This window comes from Populus alba, chromosome 4 (genome assembly GCF_005239225.2).
Source record: "Populus alba chromosome 4, ASM523922v2, whole genome shotgun sequence".
In the NCBI taxonomy this organism is placed as follows: Eukaryota; Viridiplantae; Streptophyta; class Magnoliopsida; order Malpighiales; family Salicaceae; genus Populus; species Populus alba.
The window spans coordinates 20,161,613-20,178,276 of record NC_133287.1 but is presented as its reverse complement, the minus strand read 5'-3'; the positions used below and the strand labels follow the sequence as shown (position 1 = coordinate 20,178,276).

The window sequence follows — 16,664 nt, the reverse complement described above, 5'->3', positions numbered from 1 at the left end:
AGAATTCTTAGAGATACAAAAAAAAAAAGTTTCAAGATAAGTACTTCAAGTAATAAAGCTCTCTCAAAAGTTCTCAAGCCCTTTTTATGTACGCTTGAAGTCTAAAAAAACAAAACTCTGTTGGATCAAAGTATAAAACATCTCACAAGAGTTTTTCAACAACATTTTGAAAACAAATCAAAGGTAATTTTCAAAATATTAAATTATCAAATCTCACTCTGCATTACACATCCAAATTTGTGTTCTTGTAAAGCATAAACCTTAGCTTGATTTCACAAATAAATTAAATTACCATATATCAATATCAAATCTAAGGGAAGAATCAGAGAATTGTCTTATTCTCTTGTAAGAATATTTTAAATATAGATTATACTCGGTCATATATTTGATAAAATCAAATATCTGAACATGTGCTTGTTTAATTCACTGTTGTTGCTTTTAACAAGGCTACTGATTCAAGTCATATAGTAGTTAAAGGTCAAACTGTCTGATTTAAGTCTTTATATCTCAATCCTTGTGTAACGGTCTTGGTTCCACCAACAAGCCCTTCTTGAACATGAATCATATTAATCAAGACTTGTTTTTTTATTATTAACCTCTTGAAGTCCACCTTAGATTATGTATCTCAAAGAAGTCCATTGAAAGCTTTTTTAAATCTTTTAACTATAAGCATTGTCACCGAACCAAGCCATTAAAGATTCTTCAACCTTAAAATCCCTCGCCGAGTTATATGTGCAAACTAAGTCGATTCTCAAGCGAATGTCAACATCAAATGCAAAGGAGGCACGAGAGCTCGCTCCAAAGTTAAAGCTAAAAGTAACTCCACCTCAAAAGTCAAATCGAAGCGCACTAAATTTTCTTTAGCATTCAAGTTGACTATGCTCTCAACTTGAATGCTATTTAGTTTTGAAACCCGGTTTGACAGGTCGACCCGGGGCCTGCGACCCAACCGACCTGGGGCTGGAACCGGGCTGAGTTGAAGAAAAAATAGGGGGAAAAAAAACCCGGTGTGACCCGACTGCAAACCCGTTGATTTTTATTTTTTTTTACTAAAACGACGTCGTTTTGATTTAAAAAAAAAAAAAAAACTTAACCCGGCTTACCCAGTGACCCTGTCAAAGCCCGGTGACCCAATCAAAACCCGGAACCCGGGCCTCCGGGTCGGATCTTAAAACTATGGTTGAGAGCAATGCAAGTTTCTAAACCTTTTCTATAGCACTCGTTGTGTGGTCAACATGATTGAACTCACCAATGCACGTCAATAGAGGGAGTAACTTGTCATCAACTACATTTATTGGTGGAGAAACCTTTGCCTTAACTGCAAGGATTGACTCGCATAATCAAACTAAAGTTTTAAAGTTTTTGAAGAATTGGCTACTCGAGCACATGACATGAAACTGAGCATTGTTATAATTAAAAACTCATCATTACATATGCATATGCAAGAGCCCATGAGAAATAAGCATAAAAGTCATAGATTTAGAAAGAATGCTCTAAAAATCAAGGGAAAGCAATCTTTAGTAATTAACTATGTTGCCATAAAAGTACCAACTAGAGTTAAAATGAATGATTGTGCAACATCAAGTACTTTTTAAATGGGTGAAAGAAAGAAGTCATCCTTGAAAGTGCGACAAGAAAAAAGGTATTCATTCCCCAACTTAGACATATCTAGAATGCTAGATGACTTGCTCGAAGCAAATCTCATTGAGCTATAGGAGTTAGAATGTCCTGAAAAAGTAAACCAAGTGGAAAATTTGAATTATTGCAAATATCATCGCTTGATCAATCATCCCTTAGAGAAGTGTTTTGTGCTGAAAGACAAAATAATGAAGCTGCATGAGAATGGAGATATCATTTTAGACAATGGGAAAAGTGAAAGAAGCCTCATTACAGACTCAAAACTGGAACTGCATTTGGGCTGCATATCCAAGATCATTTAAGTTAGCTGCCATGGCCTTGTTCATTGGTGGAGGTCCACACCTCAATATCTGCAAAAAGGACGGTTTAGTTGTCAGTGTCAATGGAGCGATAGGCAGGGGGTGGAGGTTGCACATTCAAACATTTACCTGAATATCCACAGCTGGTGGGGGGCAGTGTGACTGAATCATTTCCTTGGATACGAATCCAATGCCACCCTCCCATCCTTCTGGTGGCTGAACATAAAATTTTGAAATTAACATAAACAAGCATTTGCAGATCATGAAACCAACAAATCATACATTTTTGTGAGATTTAGGGAACTCTCACACTGAAAACAAATGCATTAACCATTTATGGAGCATCTGGAAAACTGCATTAGTAACCTGGTTTCCTTTTTTATTATCCATATAAAATGCAAATAGAAGCTAAATTTCCCTTTTCAGTATTAGTTTTGTTTTATTAGCAGTCTTCTTGAGATATGCATCTTCCTTTCAAGGAATGGATAACAAAGTTTCATTCTTCAACTCAATGAAGATAACAGAAAAGCAAGCTTTTCAATAAATAAATTGGAATCAAAGAAGTATGCAACGTAAAAGGGTAGAAATTAAGAGAGAGAGAGATTGAAAAGACAAAATTACGAGATGGAAAGAAATAAAAATAATACCTGATTCAAAACATAGTAGACCTTAAATCGGTTAGGAAAAGTGGTTGCAAGATTATCAACCTCTTCCTGCAAACATGCAAACAAAGTGGAGTTATGCTTTTCTAATACATCCACCAAAGAAGGAAGAGAGGGAGAGAGGGATTCACCTTCAAAAGAATGTCCTCATATGTGACGTTGGCATAAATAAGATGTATGTTGGTTTTGTCATTTGGGTTTTCTAATATGGCTCTAGTAACCTAAGAAACCAAAGAAGAAAGAAAAGTAGTCAGTAAATCAGATTAATAATTTTTTCTGTCACAAAATACGAGATTGTTTTTAATATGTACTTGGAACATGGGAGTGATTCCAGTGCCTCCAGCAATCATTCCAAAAGCTCTGACTTGGTTAGGTTGATACTTGAAGCGCCCCTAGAAAAATTATTTTAGTACATCAATGAACAGCACTTGTGATAATGTTTCTGAAAAGAAGTAAAATGTGATATGATTCTGATAAGTGACAAGGTTTATAGGGTTAATTGGTTGAGAAGAAACCCAACCATTCAAGCAAAGCAATGGGAGGAACCATGTATTTATGGTACAAAAAGTGTGCCTCGAAATGGAAAATCAAACTATAGTTTCTGACGAGCAAGTAAAATGCAGCAAGATCTGAGTACTGCAAAGTTTATAGCTAATTGGTTGTGAAGAAACATAACAAAGCAAAGAGAAATGGTAGGAACGGGAACCATATATATATATATGTTGCTGCTCAAAATGAAAAATCGAATTTTCTACAGAAAAATACTCAAACTCGCCTAACAAATCCCAGATTGATTTCAAAAACTAACTGGGAAATGTGAGAAATTCTAAGGCAAAGAAATGCAACTGAAGAAATGAAATAGCTTTACCTTAGGCCCCTTAACAGCCAAGTAATCACCTTCACGCATTTCACGGAAGTGGTGGGACATTCTACCTTGTGGATACATCTATTTACATGAAACAACAAAAACAGGATGAAAAACCAAAATAGGATTGTGCTATATCATACCGAAATGCAAACAGTACAGTATAGAATCAATCCACCTTTATAACTAGTTCAAAGTACCCAAGATCAGAATCCAAAGTTGTAGGAGTATACGGCTTGATAACTTCTTCACCAGCACTATCCTTTCCTCTGTTAATCAAAAGGTCTAATTAAGTCATTCGTGGAATCAACTCATATAAAGCAAAAAACGGATTTCACCCATCACAAAAAAAGGCAAACCATAAACCAAACCTGCAACTCATATGTTGTCCAATTGGCAGTCCCAATACTGAATTTGGCTTGGGAAGAGCAAATTTAAACTTAGCCACATTATGACTGAGTTCGGTTCTCTTAACAAGTTTAAATTCCTTAAAATTTTCAGGGTCCAAGCAGCCTATCAAAAACATGCAAGCCATCAATCAATTTGCACAAATCCTGATTTATATCCTCGAAGCTATAAGCTTTGGCTTCATAACCATGAAAACCAATTCTCCATTTGCCAATCAAAAGAAGCTCAGATTGCTAATAATTCTAATCAAGCTCCAATTCCAACAAATGAATCCTCTCATTTTGCATCAAAATTAATCAAACAGCTAATAAATTCGAAAACTTGGGCATTATTAACAAATAATAATTAAACCCCACAAAAGGAAAAGGAAAAGAAAAGAGAAGCTTCAAACTTCATAAACAATAAGCAAAAATAACAAAAACCCAGATACCAAAATACAAAAAAAATATACCTTTAGGTTTCTTGGTGATGTAGAAATAAAAAGCAGTGCTAGCACCAATGGCAACAAGAGCCACAGCCATGCCTATCATTTCAGCCCTATGCAACTGTAAATTTTCCATTTTGGATACGAAAGAGGGGAGGGTTTTTTCTTCCCAGGGGAAAGCTTTTGCCTTTCTCTTTCCCTCTTGAGAAAAATATGGCCGGTGGTTAGATTTAGGAACCGGGACCGGTTCACGGAGGCTGTGTTTGGTATTTATATGGGTGCATGAGATTTTTAGGGTCCTTGCTGCAGATGATCATAGTTCCTCGGCGTTGAATTTGAGATGTAGCCCTATAGATTCACAAATGTTCCTTTCTCATCCTTATCTTTTGACATTTGCAATTAGTGTCCCTTATAGTTTCTAAAAAGTTCCTAATAGAAAATACACCTTCTTTAATTATTATTTTTTTCATTTTTATTAATTAAAAAAGGAATTGGAGAAGAAAATTGGAAACAAACATGATTTATAGCATTGAAATCTTCTCTTGGTCATTCACCAACTATATTTCTCTTACAAATACAAGTACGATTTTTAACTTGAGGTTTCATTGCTCTCATTTGAGCGATCATCAGTCTCTACTTGTCTTGAGACTCTTCTGGTTTGCTGGGAGCTTCGACAGTGGCAAGCTTCGAGACAAGAAACATGGCCAGATGAGTATCCAATGCAATAAAAGAACGCAGACATAAGCAAATGATAGTAGAGCTTCAGAAATTCAGACATTGAACCATTGTGTACCTACAAGAAGAGTTTTCAAATCATTTCTCAAAATCTTAACAGCACCATTTGGACAAACATCCTAGGATGTCTGTAAGAAACCAAAAATTTTCTTCATCAGCTTGAAAATAATAAGTCGTAGCAATCTAGAGTATGAATTTGTTCCCTACTCTATCAAGTGATATGATTTCTTTGGGGGCATCTGGTATGGTGGACAAGACGGGACAAATGGAAATGGATTAGAAATGCATGCATCTTGCCCCTTAGAAAGTCAACTTCTCTAGCAAAATCTTAACAAAAAATGAAAATGAACAAAAAGTTAGATTCATAAGAATTTCTTATTGGATTGTTTTCTATCTCATGGTACCTATGCAAGTTCATGAGTTCAAGTGTTCAACAGCTTTCTGGAAGTACTCTTTCCATTTCTTGTCTAAACTCAATGGAATTATTACGGTGTCCTGATAAAAGATGACACTGCATGCAACGAAATCGGTAAGAATCCGAAAGCAATCTACTTCAATTAGGGTCTAGAGAACAAAAATACTGCAGCATAATAATTATGCAGAAAATGAGGGGAAATGATATTTCTAGTTAGACTTAGTACCAAATGTGATACGACTTCCAGGCGATACACTGACAGCAGCTCCAGGAGTCCAGGTCTCAGCCGTTTCTCATCGATGAATGTTCCATTAGTACTGTCCAAATATGTGACCACAAGTGTTCCTTCCTTTTTCTGAATGCGAGCGTGTAGAGCAGACACTGTCAAAAGTGGAAAGCAAATATTTAAATTGAAAGCTCCTGTTTACTTATGCAATAAACATGGCATTGACAAGGTAATTCAAATCATACCTGTTGCAACTGGAATCACCATGTCTGCCTTTTCGGGGAGGCGGCCAACAGTAACCTCACTCTAGAACAATGCCTAAAAGGTCTTGCTAATTGGTGTATATTTGAGTAAAACTGAATTATCATGAACAGGTGATAGAAACACTCACAGAAGCAATTTAAAATGCATCTGGCATTTTAACCTTGAATCCTATGTGCCTTGAATCCCCATCACCTACCCTTTTACAGATAGACCAAATTTAAGAGGCATCATTAATTTATATTTGATTGATACAATACAATCAAAGTGAATTTTAGTATGAATCTTTGTAGCAAAAACACCAAGAAAATAGAAGTAATTTGTAATTTAAAAAATATACTACAGTTCCTAAAAGAACTAAGCAATGAAGAAATTATCTTATATCATTACTTCACTTATGCCTCCTTGTCTTCCATTTTTCCTATTTTCAAATTCTTCTTCCTTTGAAAACTGATCAGAGAACATGACAGAACTTCATGGCACACATGCTCCAATTTTGAAGCAACATCAAGTTTGATTCAGATTACGCAGTAATTTGCCTCTCTTTTGATTAAGTAATAAATTTTGCAATGCATGATCAATAATTTCAACTTAAATTTTATTTATTTTCTGGACAAGAAAGTTCATCAATGTTACTAACCAACAGGTAACAGGAAGCCATCTTTCTTCAACACTAGTCAATGTGCTTTCGGCCCCAGAAGCATGCACAAAACCAAGACCCCTCTGCTTCTTTGCTTTAATCCCAACACCTTGTAGATTTGAGAAAAAATCCTGAGGTGACTGAAACGTGATGGAATTATGAGCAAGAAGCGAGACTTTGGAATGAAAGATGGGAAAGTGACTGTAGTTATGTCTATTTGGTGCAAAATCTGGCCAACACTATGACACTATACAAATTAGCTATTGCTTTTCATGTTGGTGTGGATACAGAGGTTTTGAGCTGCATGTGGAAACCATTCAATGCCAAGACAAAGATGTGGATAATCAAATCTTGATGTCCTTTTTACTTCTCTCGTGCATGTTCTACTTTTTAGAAACATTTATCCTAGGAACTTCTTTTCCAGATCCTGCCTTGTTCAAAAATCAAAACTTTAAAGATGCCTAACAACAATAAATTATTAGTAGTTAAGAAATAATTAAAGATACTAATATTTTTTAAAAAAATAATTTTATTAATTGAGAACCCAGTCATATCTAGCAAACATATTTTGAACCTCTCGATTTTATAAATTAATACTATTTGATGTTTCAAGTGTGTGTGGATTTCCCTTGAACTCTCCAATATCCATAAAATATAGACAGTCACTTCTTCAGATTCATGCAGGCAACGTGGCAGGACTAAGGGGTGGCAAGCAGGGTCCGGGCCCCTGCAAGCACCTCTACAAAATATTTTAGAATTTATTTTTATTTAGGATTTAAATTTAACAAGGAGTTTTCTAATAATAAATTATTATTTCATTAGTTATCTTTAAATTTAAAATTATCTCTTCGTATAAGTTGGAAAAAAAAAAGATAAATAATTTTTTCAATTTAATTACCTTTACTGTTTTTCTATTTTTCTTTACTGTTTTTCTATCTTCATTCTCTAGAGTCCTAACAAAAAAAAATATAATAATACAAAGCAAAACGGAAAAGTTAAAACAAAGTTGTTAATTAATTCACTATTCATCAAAACAAGGTAATTAGTGATCTAAATTTAAAATCTTTTGTTTTTTTTGTTTTGTTAAGAATTTGCTAAGGTGTATATATATATATATATTCTTCTATATTTTTTTTTTCTAGATCTACTAGTTTTACCATATTTTTTTATTTCTTGCTATAGTGAATGTTTTTTTTTTAATGAATTGGATATATTTTATAGGGTTTATTTCGATTATGCATAGATTTTTTTTGTTTTATTTTTAGCAAAACCGTTAAAATTATCAAATTTTTTCTCACATGCACCTTACTATCATCGGGTCCAATATATAATTAGACACGATCTTTTTAGCCAAATCAAGTTCTTTGAAAGGCACATGTCTAGCTTTAATTCAATTTAAGTTTTCTATTTTAGAAACCAATAATCCCATTTTTTTATGATAGATTTGTTTTTATATATCAGTTTTTTTTTAATATATTAATTTTTTTTTTATAAACCAGTGTGGTTTACATATAACAAAGTATATTTTATTATATTAGTTTTGGCCCTTTCTATCAAATAATCTCAACTCCGCCCCTGCATGCAGGCTCTTAGATTGCAATATAAAACCATGCCATCTTATGGGAATTGCATGAGTTTGCAGCAGTGATACACCCTCACATCCTTTTCAGAATTGGAGTGGAGGAAGCTCCATTAAGTTATACACCTACACCTCAGAAACTTCTAAAAAAAACCCTAGCACTATTAATTAATTGCGTAATCTTTTATTGCTCTATATATGAACATTTATCACGGCATTTGTTCGAATGGATTTTTTTAGATTTCACTCTTAAACACATGCATGCATGGAAGTGGGAATTGAAAAGATAGAAACAAGATTTAGGCATGGCAATATCTCCAAAAGAGATTGACTCGTAAATTATTAGGCAGGAACCTTGAGCTCTTAATTATACAGATGCTAGGATTCCTGGCCCAGGCTGGTAGGACAGAAAGATCTTGCTAAGTATAACATCTCCTTCAATCAAATCCAATTCCTATCTCTAATTTACCCCCAAACTATCTTTATTCACTTTAACACTTGGCCTTTTAGCAGTGTCTAATAAACCATCAACAACATTTACAGAGCATTCATCATCAGCTACTTGTACATTATTCCTCCTTCTCTTGGTTCTTTTAGATCTTGGGTTTCTTATATTGAGCTTTTTGTGCCAAGTCAACATGCTAAGAACCTTACCACACATAGAACATGACCTGCAGCAGATCATTAAACAAAACCATACAGACAATTAGAAATTAATTGCCTTTATGTATATAACCATGATAATGAGAACCTGTGAAATTATACTTACAAGAAATCTCCTTCGCGTAAGGTCTGGCACTTTCTGGCACAGTGAGTGCACCAAAGCATTGTGGGCATGGCTAAATCTAATGAACAGAAAAAAACTGAATTTCTTATGTGGGTAGGAGAAAAATCAACGAAAACCCAGTCTATTTCCTGAGTTTTTGGAATGTTGTACGATGTGATTTCTTGGGGTACAAGGAATATATAGGAATCTTAATTCCTTGGGGAAAAAGGACTACTTGATCACCGACTATGATTTGTTCTGAGAAGATATCCTTACAAGATATTAGACATGGGCCATGTACCCTTGAGAGTGAGTTCTTCGCATGTTTACGATGGGCTGGGCTGATTTTTGTCTATCGGGCCTGAACCGGGTATGATGACACTGTAAGATTTTTTCTCTCCAAGTGTGAAGGGAAAATAGTGTTTGTGATCACAGGATCCTAGCTAATTATTCCTCTCAATTCCATGAAATATTTTCTTCAATAGGGTTTTTAATAGGCATGCAGCATTATCTAACAAATCCATAAATAGAACAATTTCACTCGATTTGTTTAATAAACCCTACTTAACAGTGACAACAGGTCACTTTAGAATCTCTCCAATCACTCAAGAGGTGAAATAAATCTATTCAACAGACTTGGACACCAAATCCACCTGAACTGCTGTTGCTTGAGACACAGAAAACGGAAGAGAACAGAAAGGAAAGGGGATTTCAAGTAAAGAAGACTCTCTCCGTCTGAGAAACTCACAGTTTGTTAGCATGTTACAAGGGAAAAGGAGAATTTCACAAGGCATATTCCATGCCTCCTCAAAACAGCACACCCCCACAAGGCAACACCAGTTCGAACTGAAAAAACGTGGCAGGCCCTACTACTATGTTACACATTTTGTTCTTTTTCTATCCTGCGTTTTGTCTGTCACACCCTCATTTACAAAGATCAGCTGGATGTTCACATACTAGGTTCTTTGTCTAACCCTTCGGCCATTGGTGTCACCACCATCTGAAAGTTGGGCCCATACACTCCGCGACTTTCCACCTCCACTGCTGCAATCCTCCTCACAACCTGCCACTGTCTTCAGCAACTCTGATTGCAGTAACGGGCAGTTCTCCTTGAGGTTGGCAAAGCCATCTGACAGCATTACAGCTGCAGTAATGATGCCCAAAAGAGAATAAGAAAACAGTATCAAGCACCAACAATCCATTACATATTGAACAATGAGCGTACACAGAAATATATACTGTACACCAGTTGTTAATAGCAGCAATTTACATTATGTAATGCTGTTAAGTTTCAAGTGATTTAGAAATGTTATTCATGTCATAAAAACCCTGACACACTTCCCTGGTGGGAACATCTTCTAGCTAAATACCACATCAATTACCGACATGGGAGAATTAATGGTTGTTGAGGAATTGTATTAGGCGAGATGCATGAGTTTAAAACACCATTGCCTGGCTTCACAGATGTATGAAGTGAAACATAAATGCCAAGGCAGTTAAATTTATGCCCTCCAAAGCTACATCCAACACGGAGGCCCTTCTCCTACCACCACCAAGTGATAATTGTGCACAAATTTATGCAGAGGACTTATTTCTTTACTGATCTTCACCTCCAGATTTCACCAAGGTCCTTAGCCTATCCCCTCATTTGACAACAGTGTTTATTTTGACAGCCATGCAATTCTCAATATAATGACAGCTACAAGAAATTACAAAAGGGGAAACTAAAAATTACCTGCAAGGTTTTCAGCAGCAAATTTTAGGCAAACAGCTTTTAACTCTGTTGCATGATGACAGTCAGCCATGGTAAGGATGCTGGCAACAGAGTTCACGGATATATCCTTGCAGAGATGAGACCCACACATCAGTTTGAGTCTGTCCAGACCATACCTGTCTGCTGCAGCTAACAACTTTGTTGTTAATGTGTCAGATATGGAGGAGACAAGAGATGAGCTGGACGTCACCATGGTCACATCTTCAGTGAGAGTATCTCGGTAAACAAAGTGCAGCATAGCCTGTAGGGAATCACATAAGAAAAACAAATAAAGAAACACAAACCAACAAGAACACAAATCCTGACCCAAAATGCTTTTACAAGGCACAATCTTAGGGGTTATTACCTTGAAAACCTTAGGTTCTAGATCAGAAATGACAATCTCTTTTTCATCTTTCTCTACGCCATCAAAAAACTTGGATCGAAAAAAAGGAGATCGGGCAGACAGCACCAACTTATGAGCATGAAATTTTTCCCCTGCCACATTAAAAATAACATCTGAACCTTCCATATTATCGAGCATCATGCCAAAATGAGCTCCTATATCAGACTCTGGAACCTGAATTGAGTTTAACTGGGAACAATCTGTTGCAGAAACCACTACTCCAACAGTACAATTGATTTTCAAGCAATCATCCTTAAGGTAATCCGACGTTTCAAGCATTGCCCGTCTGAAAAATCGCTTGTATCCCCTGTAATAGAGCAAACAGGACAGTATTAACATCCAAGTCCAAAAGTTGCTATTGAATCATAAATAAAGACCTCACCTGACTCGTGTGTGTGTGTGTGTGTGTGTGTGAAGTTAGGAAAACTTGGAGGTTGAAATTAAAATATATCGAACTTTTTACATATCAACATCAAGGTGAAGGAGGCAAACATACAATGGATATAAAAGAGATAAAGCAGGAGAAGAGAATAAAAACTAAGGGGGCAGTTGAATAAAATGAATCAAAACTTTCTGCTAAAAGGCTCCATGCAAGAGATTTGTCCTGCAACAGCAGAGACATGAGCAAAATTGAAATTTTGTTCATTTGCTACTCGCAACTTTAATTTATAAATATTGATCACTCACGATTGTCCAACAATAAAATCAAAATCTTTATGAGCAACACAATGAGACTGAAGTCACCCTTTTCTCAGTTCTTTGTAGCCCGATACAGTCAGCGTTGGGTTTTTTTTCCACCAGTAATGATCGATAGTTAGTAAAAACTCCATAAAGAAAATCCACCCTCAGCTTTTCAAAGACCTCCGAAGCATTCCCCACATGTTAACAGGCACTGCCACAGGATAAGAAGCCACATGAGCCAATTGGCTATTGGTTCCTCAAGTGAATCAGAGATATAGTTCAATTGATCATACACTGAGAATCCAAAGAAATTTGAGTGCTCAGCAACTAATTTCTAAATCATTCAAGAAAAGAGTGTCAACTCAGGCACAACATTATAAAATTCAACCAAGTTGGCAGTGATGAGAGGTTGATCTACAAACCTTAGGACACTTGGATTGAACTTGTCAATCTTATGTGCATTACACTCCAGAAAAAATGATAATAGATATACAATTGAAATTGAAAAGGAAGCTGGATGAAATCTTAAATTTTTTATCATGTGAATCTTAACCCTTGAGTTAATGCAAGCAGGAAGTTGACAGAAATACAAAAGAAACAAAATAAAACAACAGCCATAAATACAGTAAAAGCTATGTAAAATCATGCTAGAAAGCAGGAATAGAACCCTAGTACTCTAAAGATGCACACTCTGGTGTTTTCTTTCTGTTCCTGACAAGAAACTAACCTTCAACGCCTATTCACAGAAAGTATACATAAAGAAAGGGGAACACTCTGAAGAGAAATATTTATCAAAGGAATGAAAACCATTAAAGAAAACGAAAAAAAAAAGGATGAAAGGGACAAAAAGCAGGATGCAGGAAACTAGATGCTAAGATTGAGCAGGTACAAGAGCTTCAACATGTTAAGAGTAGAACATATAATGGGAGGTCTAGAAAACTTATATTAAGATGCAGAGTACAAATTTTACATACACGTAGTGGAATAACATCCCAGGTTTAAAGTTTAAGGAGCCCTTCTTTACCAAACCATCAATGCCAAACCTCCAGCAACTGAAAACTGCTTCCATTTTGAATTGTACAAGTTCATGAATCTTTTGCATGGCAAATATTAACATAGATCCAGTAAAGTCTACAACACCCTAAAACTTCAGAAGACTCGAGCAGCATTTAACATTCTTCATTATCTGGTGTGTAATTTCCATACTTAAGGGTGGTTTCTGTAAAAGGCAAACTAATAGCACTGTTGTTACAGCAGTAGTGGGCGTCATTTCAATTTTAACATGAGTCCATAACTGATATGGCCTCTAGGATTTGAGGAAGTATACACAAAATCAGTGATTAAGTATACCTTAAAGATGAATGGAGGGAAGAACAGATTCTGCATTACAAACATAATCCCTTCCAATTCAATAGAATCAGAACTAAACTGAATAAAGAGATCATTAAAGGTAGGTTTATTCAATTCAAAGAACACCATCAAGCTCTAGAATAAAACAGCAAACTTGTAATTACCCCTGTAGCTCTATCCTACAAGACAAAAATCCACTCCACAGAAAAAGAAATGGTACACGTCATATGATGTCCAATTCACCAATAGCAAAACTTTAACCATGGATAACTAATACAAACACCAGTTAGACCAAATTGCAGTCAATATGCACCCCATAATATCACCTTAACAAAATGCTTCAAGATTTCCACACGTGTACAGAAAAAATACAAGCTAAAGACACCAGAGCGATATCTTATTTCTCTTCTCTTCCTAATTAAATAGCCCAAACAAGTACCAAGGCAATTCAACATCAACAACACCTAATACATCAATTCAGCATTTCTATAAAGAAATTTTTCATCAAACTACCTCTAGAATCAACCTATCAAACACGTAACAAAACGACACACCATTTTAACCAAATAACACAATCCAACGAACAACCAATTTTTAACAACAAGAACAACTTGCACACAACAATGCCTCTCAACCATTGTCACACATAAGCTAATCACACTAAAAACAATAACCCATCTAATAGAATACAGCCCTCACAAAAACCAGTCAAACACATACCCAAAAAAAACCCATCATCTACATTAACAAATGAATCACTCTTTCCAGCACAAAATCAAACCTCCACACCACACGCCATCACAACAATCAACAGAAATTTACCCTCACACAGCCCAATTACAACTAACGAACAAATCAAACACGCAGACACGAAAAGAAAAACACCCACAAAGAAAAAGACTAAAAAAGGAACAAAATGCATTACCACATGCTGCCACGATACTTGAGCGTATAAGGCCCACTCTCAAGCGACCGATCAAAATGACTATGAACTTTATGTTTCCCTTTCCCACTTTGATCAACAAGCGTCAATTCAAACAAAGCCCTAACATCCGTCCCTTCGCTAGCCAACGCGATAAAAACCGAAACATGAGCTGAACTATCCTCCGGATTTTTACCATCTGGGTAAAAGTAAATCGCCCATTGATACCCTCCCACCGTAAAATTATCGCTCGCGATGTGCTTGCCTACTCCCATTCCTTTCGCTAGCGAGTACCCTTGGATTACGAACTTGTGCGAGCCGTTTACCGTTTCGGTTACGGACCGGGAGGAGGTTGGCGAGACTAGTGGGTTCGGTTCGGTCATCTTGAGAGACTATGATTCATGGAATTAGGGTTTTTTTGTTGTGATTGCAGAGAATGAATGGGGATTTTACAAGGTGGGAGGATAGTCTAGAGCCTAGCTCAGGGGATAATATTAATGGGGGTGGAGGAAATGACCGTGGTGGGCTTGAAGGAGGGGTGGGTTTTGATGGCGTGGTGGTTGTTTATTGGATGGGTTGAGAAGTTTGGAGGTTGGTGGTAAGAAAGTGGAAAGGTTTGTTTTTGGTTATTGGGTACCGTTTCGCATGTATTTAGCGCCGGAGATTGTTTTTTAAAATGTTATTAATTTAAAAATATATTAAAATAATATTTTTTTTAAAATTTTTTAAAATAAATTAGGTTAGAATATTAAAATGATTTTAAAATATTAAAAAAGATAAATTTTTAATAAACAAGGTTGAATTTCAATTTCAAACGGGGAAGTGGGATTTCTAGATGATGATTATTGATGGTGTTACAAAATGCATCCTTGGAGTTGTTGCCCTTTACCTGGATCAGATTGGGTGAAGAAACTGCATGTCAATTTTAGGTTATTAAAAATAAAATTATTTTATTTTTTTAATATCAAGGTTTTGATAAAATGGATCAAATCTAATTAGAGTAATTTTTTAATTTTTTACGTTAAATTCAAGTGGCCCTCGAATCATTGAGTTCTTTAAGTCATATTTGCTACCTTTTACGGGGGGAAACTCGGTATCTGCGGTATAACTTTGTTTTGAAAAATATCTAATAAAATAATATGTTTTTACTTTGTGGCAATTTAAAAACATCATATTTAGTAAATGTTGTTATTTTTAAGCATGATAATTATCTTCTTGTACTGAAAAATAATGATATTTAATAAATATTATATTTTTAAAATTTGATAAGGTAAAAATATGCTATCATCTAGCTTAACTGATCAACTAATTTTTAATGGTCAATGAAACTAGTTGATTAATTTTAAAAATAACATGGAAAAATTTGAAATTACTAAAACCATGAGGGTTTAGTGAGATTTTTTATATCTAAAAATATGACAGTCCATATAGTAACATAATAGCTACTATAAAGAAAACAGCCTCCGAAACTTCTATAAAAATGTAAGCATGATTTAATAGTAAAATCAAAAGTAATGGCTCTTTTAATATGTTATTCTAGTTTGACACAGTCAGACCTCCTCCTAGGCATAAATTTATCACATTGGTCTAAAAATACATCTGTTAGGTTGTTCATGTAATATATTTGTGATAGATCCTCATTTAGTTATGAAAAATCCACACATGATTGCTTAGAATCACTCGTTATCACAAAGACAAAATGATTGGACTTAATCTTATTTGTAGCGCTTCAAAAGCATGGCATTTAGTAAGTATCGTGTTTATGAAACACAACAAAGTAAAATTCACCAAATTCTTTTCAAATAGTGTTATCCTACCATTTCTTTTATTATTAATATGGTGATTTGATCAATAAAAATTTTTATGGTTATATTTTTTACATGAAAAAAAACCTTAAAAAACCTTTTGACGCGGTTCAAAAAATTAGATTTTTAAAAAATATATATAATTAAAATTGTTGTGAGATAAATTTTTATATATAAATTAAATAAAAAATATATCTTTATGAATAAAAAAATGTTATTTAACTTTTACAAAATTAATGTTGATACACAATTATCTTAGTACCTTTTGATCATTCGATACTTGATTTTACGTGGCTGAGAAAAAACAAAAACATCAAGTAACAAACAGTCTATTAATTTGTACGATAACATGTTCAGAGTAGCTGTTCTAACAGTGAGTGATACTGTTGCATCAGGGGCTGGGCCTGATCAAAGGTGTGGTATCAGTTGTTGCTTTTTTTCTTCTAACATTTTAGCATCACCCGCACAGAAGCTTTCATATTTTCTTGATAGACTGAGTACCATTGTTAGTTTCCTAGCTACCTCAAAACAGACTATTAAAATATGATGATTTGCATTGTTTGATTAAACTGATTTCTGTGACTGAACCTCTATTCAAGCTGCCTCTGGTAGTTTCGTTACTTTATTTAAAATCCAATATTTCGAGGTAATATACGTGTTTGTCAAACCAAAGTTCATGGCATTCTGTCTTGTTTCCGTGCGACTGCGCAATTAATTTCTATTTCTATGTTCCTGATCGTATCCAAGCTCTGAAAGAAAATAAGCTAAAAAATGTTTGGAAATTTGCAGCGGCCCAAGGGCAGTGTCCGTCTGAAATTCCTCATCAGAA

General features: G+C 35.1%; 2 protein-coding genes and 1 pseudogene across 2 annotated transcripts; all 3 read right to left on the bottom strand.

Moving 5' to 3' along the window:
* Positions 1–1,539: 1,539 nt before the first annotated feature.
* LOC118038987 (NADH--cytochrome b5 reductase 1) lies at positions 1,540–4,576 on the bottom strand. The gene is made up of 9 exons (XM_035045560.2): positions 4,324–4,576; positions 3,836–3,977; positions 3,643–3,733; positions 3,468–3,545; positions 2,911–2,991; positions 2,731–2,820; positions 2,585–2,650; positions 2,067–2,153; positions 1,540–1,988 (listed from the first exon to the last, which is right to left on the bottom strand). Exons 1-9 carry the CDS (start codon positions 4,430–4,432, stop codon positions 1,896–1,898), a joined length of 837 nt encoding a protein of 278 aa, XP_034901451.1. The 5' UTR covers positions 4,433–4,576; the 3' UTR covers positions 1,540–1,895.
* Positions 4,577–4,885: 309 nt separating this feature from the next.
* Positions 4,886–8,989, bottom strand: LOC118038748 (uncharacterized; annotated as a pseudogene).
* Positions 8,990–9,608: 619 nt separating this feature from the next.
* On the bottom strand, positions 9,609–14,523 carry LOC118038758 (BTB/POZ and MATH domain-containing protein 4). The gene is made up of 4 exons (XM_035045171.2): positions 14,034–14,523; positions 11,039–11,384; positions 10,654–10,933; positions 9,609–10,062 (listed from the first exon to the last, which is right to left on the bottom strand). Exons 1-4 carry the CDS (start codon positions 14,411–14,413, stop codon positions 9,875–9,877), a joined length of 1,194 nt encoding a protein of 397 aa, XP_034901062.1. The 5' UTR covers positions 14,414–14,523; the 3' UTR covers positions 9,609–9,874.
* Between the last annotated feature and the right edge of the window lie 2,141 nt (positions 14,524–16,664).